This window comes from Phalaenopsis equestris, unplaced genomic scaffold, assembly GCF_001263595.1.
Source record: "Phalaenopsis equestris unplaced genomic scaffold, ASM126359v1 Scaffold000768, whole genome shotgun sequence".
NCBI classification, from domain to species: Eukaryota; Viridiplantae; Streptophyta; class Magnoliopsida; order Asparagales; family Orchidaceae; genus Phalaenopsis; species Phalaenopsis equestris.
Genome location: NW_018165208.1, coordinates 195,249 through 208,506, shown reverse-complemented (window position 1 = coordinate 208,506; position 13,258 = coordinate 195,249). Strand labels below are relative to the sequence as shown.

The 13,258-nt window shown below is 35.4% G+C and overlaps 2 protein-coding genes across 2 annotated transcripts in view; both read left to right on the top strand.

Annotated features, from left to right (window-relative positions):
• The window catches only part of LOC110031110 (heparan-alpha-glucosaminide N-acetyltransferase-like), a gene marked incomplete at its 3' end in the record, with an annotated part of 34,828 nt that extends 22,620 nt beyond the window's left edge, over positions 1–12,208 (top strand). The window contains 6 exon segments of the mRNA XM_020734158.1: positions 2,500–2,616; positions 2,684–2,775; positions 3,238–3,304; positions 3,706–3,784; positions 3,879–3,970; positions 12,065–12,208. Coding sequence (XP_020589817.1) covers positions 2,500–2,616; positions 2,684–2,775; positions 3,238–3,304; positions 3,706–3,784; positions 3,879–3,970; positions 12,065–12,208 — 591 coding nt within the window.
• Positions 12,209–12,613: 405 nt separating this feature from the next.
• The window catches only part of LOC110031106, a 59,224-nt gene continuing 58,579 nt past the window's right edge, over positions 12,614–13,258 (top strand). The window contains exon 1 of the mRNA XM_020734151.1: positions 12,614–12,799. Coding sequence (XP_020589810.1) covers positions 12,614–12,799 — 186 coding nt within the window. The remainder of the gene's footprint in view (positions 12,800–13,258) is intronic.

The window sequence follows — 13,258 nt, the reverse complement described above, 5'->3', positions numbered from 1 at the left end:
CTGCAACTTCCCCATTTTTGTCATATTCAACACTTACTGATACAGAACCATTAAAATACTAACAATTTGATATATCAAATATCAAAACATATAGCAAAAAGTGCTCCAAATCAGTAGACATAATTAATAATGTAATTTATGGGGAAATAAATATGTACATATCGACATTCACAACTTAAAACTACTTATATGAAATGTCTAGAATAATATTTCAAGCATTTTTTATTCTAAAACAAAATTGACCAGATTTAATATGCGTGCCAAAATATACAAAATATTGTACAACAAAATGCGCTGCAAAAAATAAATATTTTCATGACTATTTATTCTACACAGTTTAATCTACAATATCGAAAACGCTACACGGTAAAAAGTTTGTAAATCTCCGTTAATCTGAGTTTGTATGAAATTTTAATAAATAAATATCAAAACTTTTCCAAAAAATAACGAAATTGAAATTTGAAGTAGGTTAACAGCAGTCTACCTATAGCTGATCAATTTTTTCAACTGGCCCAATAGATTTAATAGGCTCAAGGCGCCCAAAACCAACTCCCTCTAAAAGCTCACTTTTCCCTCGCCTTCTCTCTCTACACGTTTCTCTAGGTGAAAAAGATATAAAAGCAATGAATGATATGAGTGGATTATGATGTTTTAAAAACATATTTTTTTTAATATTTTAATAAAAAGGTATAAGTGTAATTAATTGAATTGTTATATATATTAAATATATATTTTATAGAAACTTTTTTTATCTTGAAATATATGACACCAAAAATTATGAAAAATAGTTGATAAATATAAAAATTTGCCTAGAATAAACGGATGAAAACGGTTTGCAAAACGGACACCAGATGTTTCTAGAAAGCTCACTTGTATAAAAATATACTAAATTCTTAAGGAAGACAAATTTAGCAAGAAATCTTTTATCTTTTTAGTTATGAAACTCATAAAGATAGATAAAATATGCTCAAAATATATTCAAGTGTGCTCTACAATTTGATTTTGATATTTTATAAATCAGGCATGAAACAAAAGAATATCAATTACCTAAATATAATAAAGTCAATTTTCGTAAGCTAAATTATATTCAAATCAAAACCGCTAAAAATTAACAAATAAATTCAGTATAAAATTAACTTCAAAAACTTCAAGAAAATTAACAAACATAAAATAAATATACAAGACTTAATAGATTCCAAAATGAGGTTTCATCATGTGCACTGTATAGTACATCAATAGTCGTTACATTCTCCGCTTCTCAGAAAGATATCATTTTCGACATTCAAAAGATCTAATTATCAAACAAATCTGGATAGAACTACCTCATATCAACCTCTTTTCCCATGTGGTTTTACTTTCTGGTATGTGCTTCCACAAAACTTTAACCATAGGGATCTGCTTCCTCAAAAGAGAATGATACAATACTTTTTAGGATAGAAATTAGAGATATAATCTCCAAATCACAAACAAAGCAAAAGTCTGTTAAACCAGAAAATAACACATAAATAATTCCCTTATAGAAAATAGTCTAATTAAAAATAGAGAAATAGGAAAAGGGAAAAAATATGTTAAAAATTGTAGTTGGCCTCGTGATTACGGGACTGGTCGTCATCCCACGAATATGCGGGATTCCGCAATTCTGCGGACACGTAGAATTTATGCCCGCATCAACTATATATATATTTTTTACTATATATATAGAGGGAGAGAGAGAGAGAGAGCGAGAAAGAGTACAGAGCTTTCAAGTCTTGTGGAGGTTGAGGGAATGTGGCCATCCTCTCCTAAATCCATCTCTGCTTATTGCCTTAAGCACGAGTAAATTTGCATTTTACACATAATGAGTGATTTTGATATTTATGATATGCTTTGAGTTGAACTCGTGCGGTAACATGTTTTTCATTCATCGCCATGACTGCATTCAATTGAATTAGAGGTGGAGTCTATAATAACATCAACCATTTTGTCTTGTATATAGTCTATCCCGAGCTCAAATAGTTACAATGTGGCTGATGGTGATGGTTGTGGGCACTCTTATTGCTAGGCGTATAGGATCCATGCTACATACGATAATTATGTCATGTTAGTATTTGGATAAGTTGGTATTAATTAGTGACGCGAGGGACCAATCACCTGATTTGAATTGTGGAAAATTAATGATAATAAAAAAAAACTTAGAAATATACCCAGCTGTAAATTTTATCGGTAAATTTATATCAAATAACTAGTAGAAATCAAAATAAAATTTAAAATTATACCTTGAGATATGAATGTAGAATATAGCTTTTTTATTTTTATGTTGAGCAAATTCATACTGATCTGATCTGTGCATGATAAATTCAAGAAATAAAATTTAAAACTTTTAATTTTGAAGAATAATCCTTATTCACCTACCCCAATAAGTTGAACTGTCTTAATCTTCGGTTCTACAAAGGATTCATTTTATGTTTTTTTTTTCTTTTTTTTTCATGTGGCTTTTATCTAACTATTTTTCAAAAATAGGTCCATTGTGGCTTGAGGGGTAACCTTGGTCCTCCATGCAATGCTGTTGGCTTCATAGATAGGCTATTTCTTGGCAAAAAACACTTGTATCAGAATCCTGTCTATAAAAGGACAAAGGTTTTTATTTATTTTTGCTTAAAATTTTATTAACCTTTTCTAGCAGCTTTAGTTTTGCTTTCTACAGGAATGCAGTATCAACTCCCCCGATTATGGTCCTCTTCCACCAAATTCACCCCAATGGTGCCTTGCCCCATTCGACCCTGAGGGCATTTTAAGGTCAGTTGGCTAAAACATGTTTAAAATTTATATATCTTATATACTTGGAAGATTTACATGCATACCACTTAATTCCTATGAATTTACACACCTAACACCTAAATTTCAATTTTTACGTTCTTACCACCTTACCTAGAAAAGATGAATTTCACCTTTTAAAAGTTAAAATGGTTGTATTTTTTATGTGATATGAAAATTTTGGGTGGTATAAATGTAAAAAGCAAAGTTTAGGTGTTAGATATATAAATACATAGGAAATATGTAGTATGTTTGTAAATGCCCCATATATCTTATATCCAGACTTCTTTCCTTGAAACTTCTAGCTACAGGACTTGTTGGTGCATGGAACCAATCTAGAGTTCTGGATATTTACTACAATAATCCGCTAAACCGTTCTTTCTTGTTTCTTTTCCTTTGTACGTAATGCTCCTCCCTTGATTAAATTGTATTGAACACTATCAGTTCAGTAATGGCTGCTGTGACATGCTTTGTTGGATTACAGTTCGGGCATGTGATAATACATTTTAAGGTAAAGCCACCTTTAAGGAATTCATGTTATGTATATTTTTTAGGGACATTTACATAAATAGCACACATATCTTATGCATTTACATTTCTCACACCTTAACTTTCATATTTACATAAATAGCACTCAAATTTTTAGTATCACATCAAAAATAGCACTATTATCACTTTTTAAAAGTGAAATGCATTTTTCCATGCTTAGGTTTAAACCACCGAAGTGCTATTTATGTAAATATAGAAGTTTAGGTGTGAGATATAAATTCGTTAGAATTGTGTGCTACGCATGTAAATTTTCCTATTTCTTATTCAATTTTAATTATTATTTTGGTAGTGTGCTCCATAAACCTTTGATTTAATACTCTTTTAATCCAAGTACCTATACTTATTCATTTGAATTTTATTTAGAGCCACATGAAGAGGATCGTTATGTGGTCAATGAGTTCTTTGGTACTTCTCGTTTTCGCTTGTGTGGTGGCTATATTAGGTATAATCAACCACAATAACATACTTTAATCATGTCTGCAGCATTGTACTTTATTTTTTATATTAATTTCGCTATTTTGTTCCATGTCTTTCAGGTATGCCTCTTAGTAAGCCCTTGTACACCTTGAGTTACACGTTTCTTACAGGAGGAGCCTCAGGCATTGCCCTATCTTTTATATATTTTCTGGTGAGATTGTGTTATTAGATCTACCTTTTGGTAGCATTACTTGCTAATTTTCAGTAATATCACTTTCTTGAGCAAGTGTGTTTGATATACTAGCGTTTTTTTGGGGCATTTACATACATATATTTCCAATATATTTACATATCTAGCACCTAAACTTTACTTTTTTGCATTTATACCACCAGAATCTCTTATATCACATCCAAAATACACCATTTTAAAAGTGAAGTATACCTTTTCATGCATATGTAATATGTAAAAATATAAATTTTGGTGTTAGATATGTAAATACATAGGAATTGAGTGGTATGCATGTAAATCTTCCCCTTGTTTGTTTTATGGTGGATGTGCGGTAGTAGTTGTAAGATAGTCATCGTCGTCGCCTTCATCATAATCATCATCTTCATCATCAGTCTTCTTAATTTGCCTGAGTCATTTCTTTTCATGATTGCTGTTAAGCTTTACCAGAGATTTGAAAACTTTATTTGCAAATAATTCTACAACTTCTATCCATGTTACATTAAGGCTACATTTTTTCTTCTTAATCCTGCAATACTAATTTTATATGCTCGTCAAATAGATGCATTCTCAACTCTTTGTTGTGCATGTTCAAACCTTCTAAATCTATTTTCAATTATCCTATATTCAGTAAATATTATTCCAACAGTTCCTTTAGTCTAATTTCTTAAATTGTCCTACCTATTTATTCCACACATCCATTTTATTATTCTTTTTTTTTAACGGTCAGCTTAGCAATCGAAGATTTTTTTATCGCCCGATCATAATTTTCATACAATGCAAGAAATTTTCTCATTTATCACAATTGGCTACATTTTTTGTTGTAATTCAAATGGTGATTGCATAATCTGTCTTAAAATGACTGTGTTGATTAATTAGTAAAAAATATTTGAATATTCATGATTAGTTTAAAATTATAATACTTGTATATTAATAAACAAAACTATAATATTTAAAATTAATTTTTAAATTAGATTAGATATTTTATACTAGTTAGCTGCATTATATGACTTAGTTTTTTTCATAATTTCGATCCTCGTATATTAATAAACAAAACTATAATATTTAAAATTAATTAAATTAGATTAGATATTTTATACTAGTTAACTGCATTATATGACTTAGTTTTTTTCATAATTTTGATCCTTGGATAAAAAATTACCTTTTTGATTCAGAATTATTTCCTTAATAAAAAATTATGCCTTGAAGTGAGCTCTCTCACTAAGAAATGATAGTCATTCTCTTTCTCTGTCCATTAAACATTTAGAATTAAAATTAGAAGTGGATTAAACCTTTTACTAAATTTTATATTAATTAATAAGAGAATACAATAACTAAAAGAGTCGATGATATGTGGGTTGTATTAGTTTAGATTTTGAAATATGTAATTTGCCCTTTTTTGTGTAAACTCTTAGATAGAAAATATCTTTTCTATCACTAAATGAATTAAAAAAATAAAAATAAAGTAAGAGAGATACCTAAATTTGAAATGGTTTCTATTTATTATGCCGATTACAAAACCGGTCTAGGCCAACTGGTCGAGAATCGGCCAACCGGCTGAGAATCAGCTGACCGGCTTATCCCAACAATTTATGAGCCAAACGACTTAGCAGGAAGGGGAGGCATGGCGGGGAGCAGCGATAGAGGAATCCAGCAAAGAGAAGGGGCCCACGAAAGCCTTAATCACATATGTAAGGAGGAGAAAGTAAAGGATTTTTAGGGGCAAAGTTTGAAGGCGTTTTGGGAGGGTTATAGTAGGGCCAATAACCTAGGTTTGTTCCTTAATCACATATGTAAGGAGGAGAAAGTAAAGGAGTTTTAGGGGCAAAGTTTGAAGGCATTTTGGGAGGGTTATAGTAGGGCTAATAACCTAGGTTTGTTTTATGTTTTGTTTTCGCTGTAGTTTTCCTTCTCTTCTTGTGGTGTTTCTGCCGTCAAGGGTTTGTGGAGAGACGATCTAACTCTCGAACAGTAGATCATCGTTGTATCTTGTTTGTTTCATTTGTTTTTTGTAAGAGCAGCCTTCGTTTGAGTTTTTTCAGCTATATATTGCAATTTCATCGTTGTTTGTTCGCTATTTCTGGATCGTTTCAAGTTGATATCAGAGTGCCCCGACAACCATGACATTGAGGACCCAGGCGGTGTCATTTCAGGAAAAGGTGCCAATGGAGAAGAATACGAGAACCCGTTCCCAGGGGAATTTCAAGCCCCTCACCGATGCAGAAGTGCAAGATAAAAGAGAAGGATTATGTTATCGATGTGACGAGAAGTATTCCATAGATCGTTATTGCAAGGAGCACGCCCTTCAAATTCTTTTAGTCCAGAAGGAGGACACATAGGTGGAGGAATAAGAGGAAGACGCAGTGGAGGAGGAGCATCTACACTTGAATGTAGCAGAGGTATCCCTCAATTCAGTGGTGGGATTTATTCTGAATCACACTATGAAAGTGAGGGAGTGAATCGGGGAACAACTGATCATAGTGTTGGTGGATAGTGGGGCCATACATAACTTTATCTCAAATCAGGTCGTGGATTAATTAGGGTTGGAACTGGTAGCCACAAGAAATTTTGTTGTCATGATGGAGACAAGGAAGGTGGAGAAAAGTCGGGGAATTTGGAAGGGATTGGTTCTGACAGTACATGACCTATAGATGGTGGATTTCTTTCCCTAGGATTTGACAGCATAGATGTGATTTTGAGGATGAAGTGGGTGTAGACGCTTCAGGAGATGAAGGTGGACCTAGGATTTGGGCAGCATAGATGTGATTTTGAGCATGAAGTGGGTGCAAACGCTTCAGGAGATGAAGGTGGACCAGTAGGATTTGACAGCATAGATGTGATTTTGAGGATGAAGTGGGTGTAGACGCTTCAGGAGATGAAGGTGGACCAAAATTCACTGGTGATGGAGTTCCTGGTGGAGGGTAGGAAGTAGAGAAGATGCTAGCTCATGAAAAATCATGGTTTCCCTTAAAGCCATGGTGAAGTCAATACGGGGAGCAGGGATAGGCTCGTTGGTAGAGATGTAGAGCGTTCAGGAGATCTGAAATCTGAAATTGACTGAGGGTCTCGGGGAGGTCCAGCAGCTCCTACAGTAGTTTATTGACATCTTTCACCAGTCGAACGAGTTACCACCTCTGAGGGAGCACGAGCATGCCATTATATTAAAGGAGGGTGTCTCCTCTATTAGTGTCGGACTATATCAGTATTCTCAGATTCAGAAGGATGAAATAGAGAAGTTGATCCGAGAGATGCTCGAGGCTGGGATTATCAGACTCGGTGTGAGCCTCTTCTCCAGCTCAATTTTGTTGGTTAAGAAAAAAGATGATAGTCGAAGGTTTTGCATGAACTACCGAGCTTTGAATAATGAGACAGTGTTGGATAAGTTTCATAACATTGTGATTGATGAGTTGCTAGCTGAATTTTATGAGGCAGTCATTTTCTCAAAAATCGAACTTAAGTCGGCATACCACTAGATCAGGATGAACCCAGTGGATGTGCACAAGACAGCGTTCAAGACACATAAAGGAGATTATGAGTTCTTGGTGATTTTGCTTGGCCTCACCAATGCCACAACTATATTTTTAGTCCCTCATGAATAGGGCTTTTCAACCTTTTCCTCAGGAAATTCGTCCTTTTCTTCTTCAATGATATTCTAATCTACAATCTTATAGAGGCAGAACATGTGGAGCACCTGAGGACGGTGCTGGAGAAGTTGAGAGAGCACCACTTGTATGCCAACTTGAAAAAATGTTCATTTGCATAGCTGCAAGTGGAGTGCCTAGGGCACGTGGTGATCAAGGTAAGAGTCGAGGCTGTGATGGACTGTCCACTTGCCAGGAGCTTGAAGGAGTTAAGGGGTTTCCTAGGTCTCACCAGATATTATAAAAAATTTGTGAAGGGGTATGACACGATAGCATAACCACTGACGGAGCAACTGAAGAAAGACAATTTCAAGTGAGGGGAACCGCAACACAGGCTTTCAAACATTTGAAGAAACCCATGACTAGTGTAACAATATTAGCACTTTCAGATTTCAGTAGACTATTTCTAGTAGAGACAGATGTGTTAGAGTATGGATTGGGAGCAGTACTCATGCAGGATCAGTGGTCGATTGCTCACTGCAGCCAGGTGCTCACCGCTAGGATGAGGCTCAAGTCAACGTATGAGCGGGAGTTGATGGATTTTTTCTTGTCCATTCAGAAGTGGCGGCCCTACTTTTTGGGATGACACTTTCTTGTCAGGACAAATCAGAAGAGCTTGAAGTACCAGTTGGAGCAGAGGATGGTGACTGAGGAGCATCGGAGGTGGCTATCCATGTTGTTGGGATATGATTTTGAGATTCGAGACCATCCAGGATTGATGAATAAAGCCACAGATGCCCTGTAGAGGAAGTTGGAGGAGCCCCAACTGTCAGTCTTATCGGTATCCTTGGTCCTAGATTGGAAATCTCTGTGGTGGGAGAGAGCGAGTTGAAGGGCTAAGGAAGATACGGGTAGAGTTGCTACAGGATCCAAATAATCATTTGGAATATCCATTGAGGGGACAACTACTCTACTAGGGTCGGTTCGTGTTAGCAAGGGCATATGAGTACATCACTAGACTATTGTAGGAGTTTCACGGCAGTACAATCGGGAGGCATTCCGGAGTGTAAAAGAAATACAACCCTCTATCGACAGAGCTTTACTGGGTGGGGATACACAGAGATATAGAAGACATGGTGGCGCGATGTGATGTGTGCAAGCGACACAAATACTTGACCATGGCGCTAGGCAGGTTGTTGCATCCCTTAGCATTACCTGAGAAGATTTGTGAAGAAGTGACAGTGGATTTTATAAAAGGGTTGCCACGATCAAGAGTTTATGGTGATATTGGTGGTATTGAATTGCCTGAGCAAATATGCACATTTCATTCCATTACGATACCCCTACACTGTGGTCTCAGTCGCTATGGTGTTCACACGAGAAGTGGTCCATTTGCACAGAGTGCTAGAATCGATTATATCAGATAGGGACAAGGTGCTCTTCTGTTAGTTCTGGAAAGAGTTGTTATGGTTACAAGGAACCGCCCTAATGAGAAGTATAACACATCATCTTTGGACCGATGGCCAGACGGAGGTAGTCAACTGGTGTGTGGAGATATATCTGGATAGGCCGAAGCTTTGGGCCAAGTGGATTGCGTGGGCCTAATGTTAGTTTAATATTTTGTACCATACTGTAGCACAAAATACTTCCTTTCAAAGATTTTGTATGGGTGGGATCCACCCCACCTGATACACTATGTGCATAGTACTACACTGGTGTTCAGTGTCGACCATTATTTGGAGGAGAGGGACAGAATATTGAGAGAGCTCAAGGGACATCTACTAAGAGCTCAACAGATCATGAAGAAGAACGTAGATGAACATAGGAAAGAGGTGCAGTTCGAACCAGGGGACATGGTTTAGTTGAAACTGAGAAGCTACAAGCAGAAGATATTGGCCAGGTAATGGAGCTAGGAACTTTCAATATTTTGGACCCTGCGAGGTGACGGTACACATCAGAACAGTGGCCTACCATTTGAGGTTACCACAATCATCAACATTGCATCCAGTCTTTGATGTTTTACAGCTGAGACGTGCGATCAAAGAACATAGACCCTCGTCGTCACTGACCCCGATGATGACAGAGGACCTAGAGGTGATGCTAGTACCTTTAGAGGTCAAAGGAGTGTGTCGAGGAGGGGCCGGAGCAAAGGAGGTATTTATTAAGTGGAAGGGTCTGCCAGAGAATGAAGCAACATGGGAATTTTTATGAGGTGATCAAATGACAGTTTCCATCATCTCACCTTGAGGACAAGGGGCTTCTTTGGAAGGGGAGTATTGTTATGCTGGTTACTAAACCGAGCAAGACGGGATTGGTCGAGAATCAACCGACCGGCCTGCCCCAGCTGTCTAAGAGCCGAAAGGCTCAACAGGAAGGCGAGGCGTGGCGGGGAGCAGCGACAGAGGAATCCAGCAAACAGGTGGGGCCCACGATGGTTGTAATCATGTATGCAAGAATGAGAAATTAAAGGAGATTTGGGGGAAAATTTTGAACGGTTTTGGTAGGGTTATATTAAAGCTAATATCCTAGGGTTTGCTTTATGTTTTGTTTTGGCTGCAGCCTTCCTTCTCTTCTTGTGGTGTTTCTAGCGACTTCTAGGGTTTGTGAAGAGGCAATCTACCTCTCGAACAACAGATCATCATTCTATTTTGCTTGTTTTCTTTGGTTTTCGTAAGAGCAGCCCTCGTTTTGATTTTTCTCTTATTTGTTGTCATTTGGTGCTATTTGTTCGTTGTTTTTGGTTCCGGATAGTATCACTATCCTTATAATTTTGAAAATTTTCATATAGAAATTTTCTCATTATGGCTTATTATTTTGTATATAAATAGTAAGATTAACTATAGTTTCATTAAATTTATCTTAAAAGGGCCATGGTATTTTTTTAAGACATACAGTTCTATGATACTTCTTCATTTTAATATTCAACCTCTGCTTTAGAAGTTACGTCCTTAAATATACAATTATTCTTTTGAATATTAAACTCATGATGCTCAAAACTATCACATTTTTGTGTCACTTTATTTTTTTAATAATGTTGATGAATAATATTAATGATTAATCTCTCTATTATTATTTTTTAATACCCATATCTAGTAAAGCTTAGAAAAATATAGTAAGTAAATGATTGCAGTGGAGAGATTATGAGGTCTAATTTATTGAGGACAAAGTTTTAGAAATTAGACTTATGGTTATCCATAGGAGCATTAGCGAATTTATTTCACATAAAGCGATATAGGACAAAAAAATGATACAATGTTAGGAATAAATGCAATGTGTGATTTAATGAGTATTAGATAATTAAACCTATTAGATTTTTATTATTTGTCTTAAAGGGTCATATGAGTCCTTAAGAGTCGATATATATTCCTTATGCGTAGTATTGGGGAAACTACAATGTAGAAGTAAACTGTGCTTTGGCTTATTCACTCTCCCCACAAAACTTCCTGCAGTTGCGGGTATTCTATAGGAACTCCAAAAGCAACTTTGACATGAAGTTATAATGAAATACGTGCTGTAAAGGTAGCACAGATTATGATTCTAACATACAAAAAAAAAAAAAAAGAATTACATATCTAACACCCAAACTATCATTTTTTACGTATATACCACCTTACCTAAGCATGTATATTTTTCACTTTCTAAAAGTTTAATAGAGGTATTTTTGATGCCATAAGAAAAGTTTGGGTGATATAAATGTAAAAAACAAAGTTTAGGTGTTTAGATATGTAAATACATAGGAATTGTGTGGCGTGAATGTAAATGTCCCTAAAAGTTAACACAATGCAGTACTCAATATGTATGACTAGAAAATAATTATTAATAAATCGAACATGAAATTGGACATTCTATAGTTTTCTTTGTTGCCTCCAATCAGCATCATTTGCACATTAGAATCTACGAGACCACCTCTAGAAAGCCATCTATAACACTTGATTTGGTACTTCATGTCATGAATTGGCCCGGGATTTTGGAATTGCCAAGGTAGGAATGGAATTGAATTAATTCTTTTTGTTAGTGACTTCTTCAATTATTATTTTGGATGATTAATTGTTCGTGATAAAAATTGAAACTAAAATTGATTTTCACTGTCCGAACGTCTTTTCCCATCATAAAAATTCCTCAAAAATTTAAATGTCAATAGAAAACTTCATCTCTCCCTCTAGTTTGTACTATATTTTGATTGATGGTGGTTAAACAGGTCTATTGAGACAAGTTGGGCAATCTGCTGAAAATGGCATGGAGTTCACTATGAAAAAATGATAATACTGTCTTTTTTTATGTAAATTTAAAGATTTAAGGGCTATTTGTGTAAATTTGAAGGTTTAGATGTGAGATATGTAAATACATAAGAATTGTGTGCTATGTATGCAAAGGCCTCTAAGAATTATTAATAAAATTTATTATAAGTTTGCTAATTGTTTATCAACGTAATCTCAATCCTCAATCTTCCTTATATAGTACCGAATTTAAAATGACAGCTAACTCTCTTTTCATGCAGGTTGATGTTAAAAATATTAGGAAGCCATCTCTTTTACTTCAGTGGATGGGCATGAACGCGCTTTTTGTGTATGTATTGGCAGCAGGAGAACTCTTTCCGGCTGCTCTACAAGGATTTTATTGGAGAACACCATCAAATAACTTGGTAGTAATCATCATCTTATATTTTGTAGGAAGATTTACATACATATGCATTTACATATCTAACTCCTAAACTTCAATTTCTATGTACATGCCGCCTTACCCATGCATTAAAGGTGTATTTCAGTTTTTAAAAGTTAAAATTTCGGTATTTTTAATGTGATATGAAACATTTATAAATGTAAAAGATAAAGTTTAGATATGTAAATGTATGGGAATTGGGTGGCATGTATCTAAATGCCCCTATTTTGTATGCATTCTTGTTGAGATTTGTATCTAATGTGGGGTTCTATTTGTAAATAGAATAAGGCTCTATATAAGGTGATGTGGTAATGAAATGAGTAAGGTTTTTCACAAAATAATTCAATTTGTTATGAGTGCTAAAAACCTAGCCAGGATTTGCGTACGCATGCAGAGACGTGAAGCTACCTGGGGCGGCGACAACCGCATGGAAAAATTGCATGGAAGTACAGTTGTGATCGAAGCTGAGCTGGGAGGACGCGGCAGGATCGTTGTGCTACAGTCGCCTAACTGTGAAGACACTAAGGAGATCTTCTTGCGAGGAATAGAAGACAAAGACGCGGGCGCTATTGGAGTTTTTTTTGGCTGCTAAACTATAGAAGCGGACCCTTGGAGTTCTCTGCTGCAAAACCAGACAAGCAAGCATTGGTTTCGTAGTGTTTTGCGGTTGGTTTGCGCTCTAGGCAGGAAGTAACAGGCGAGACATGAAATTATATTAAAAAGGGTGAAAATATATGTATGAACTAGCCAAATAAAGAGAAATGAAAACTAAAGATTTAATTCAAGTAAAGTGTATTAAAGATGAAAATTTAAAAGTGTTTTTCATAGAAAAAGATATTCAACATAGGCGGGTGAGTTATTTTGATAAACTTTTTAGTGAAGTTTCTGAAAGTACGATCGAACTTAGTGATCTTAATATCGTTAATAATAATAAAAAGTTTTATTTTTACCGTCACATTAGTAAAAAAGAAGTTGATGAGGCTTTAAAGAGAACCAATAGTGGAAAGTCTGTAGAACCTGATGATATCCCAAT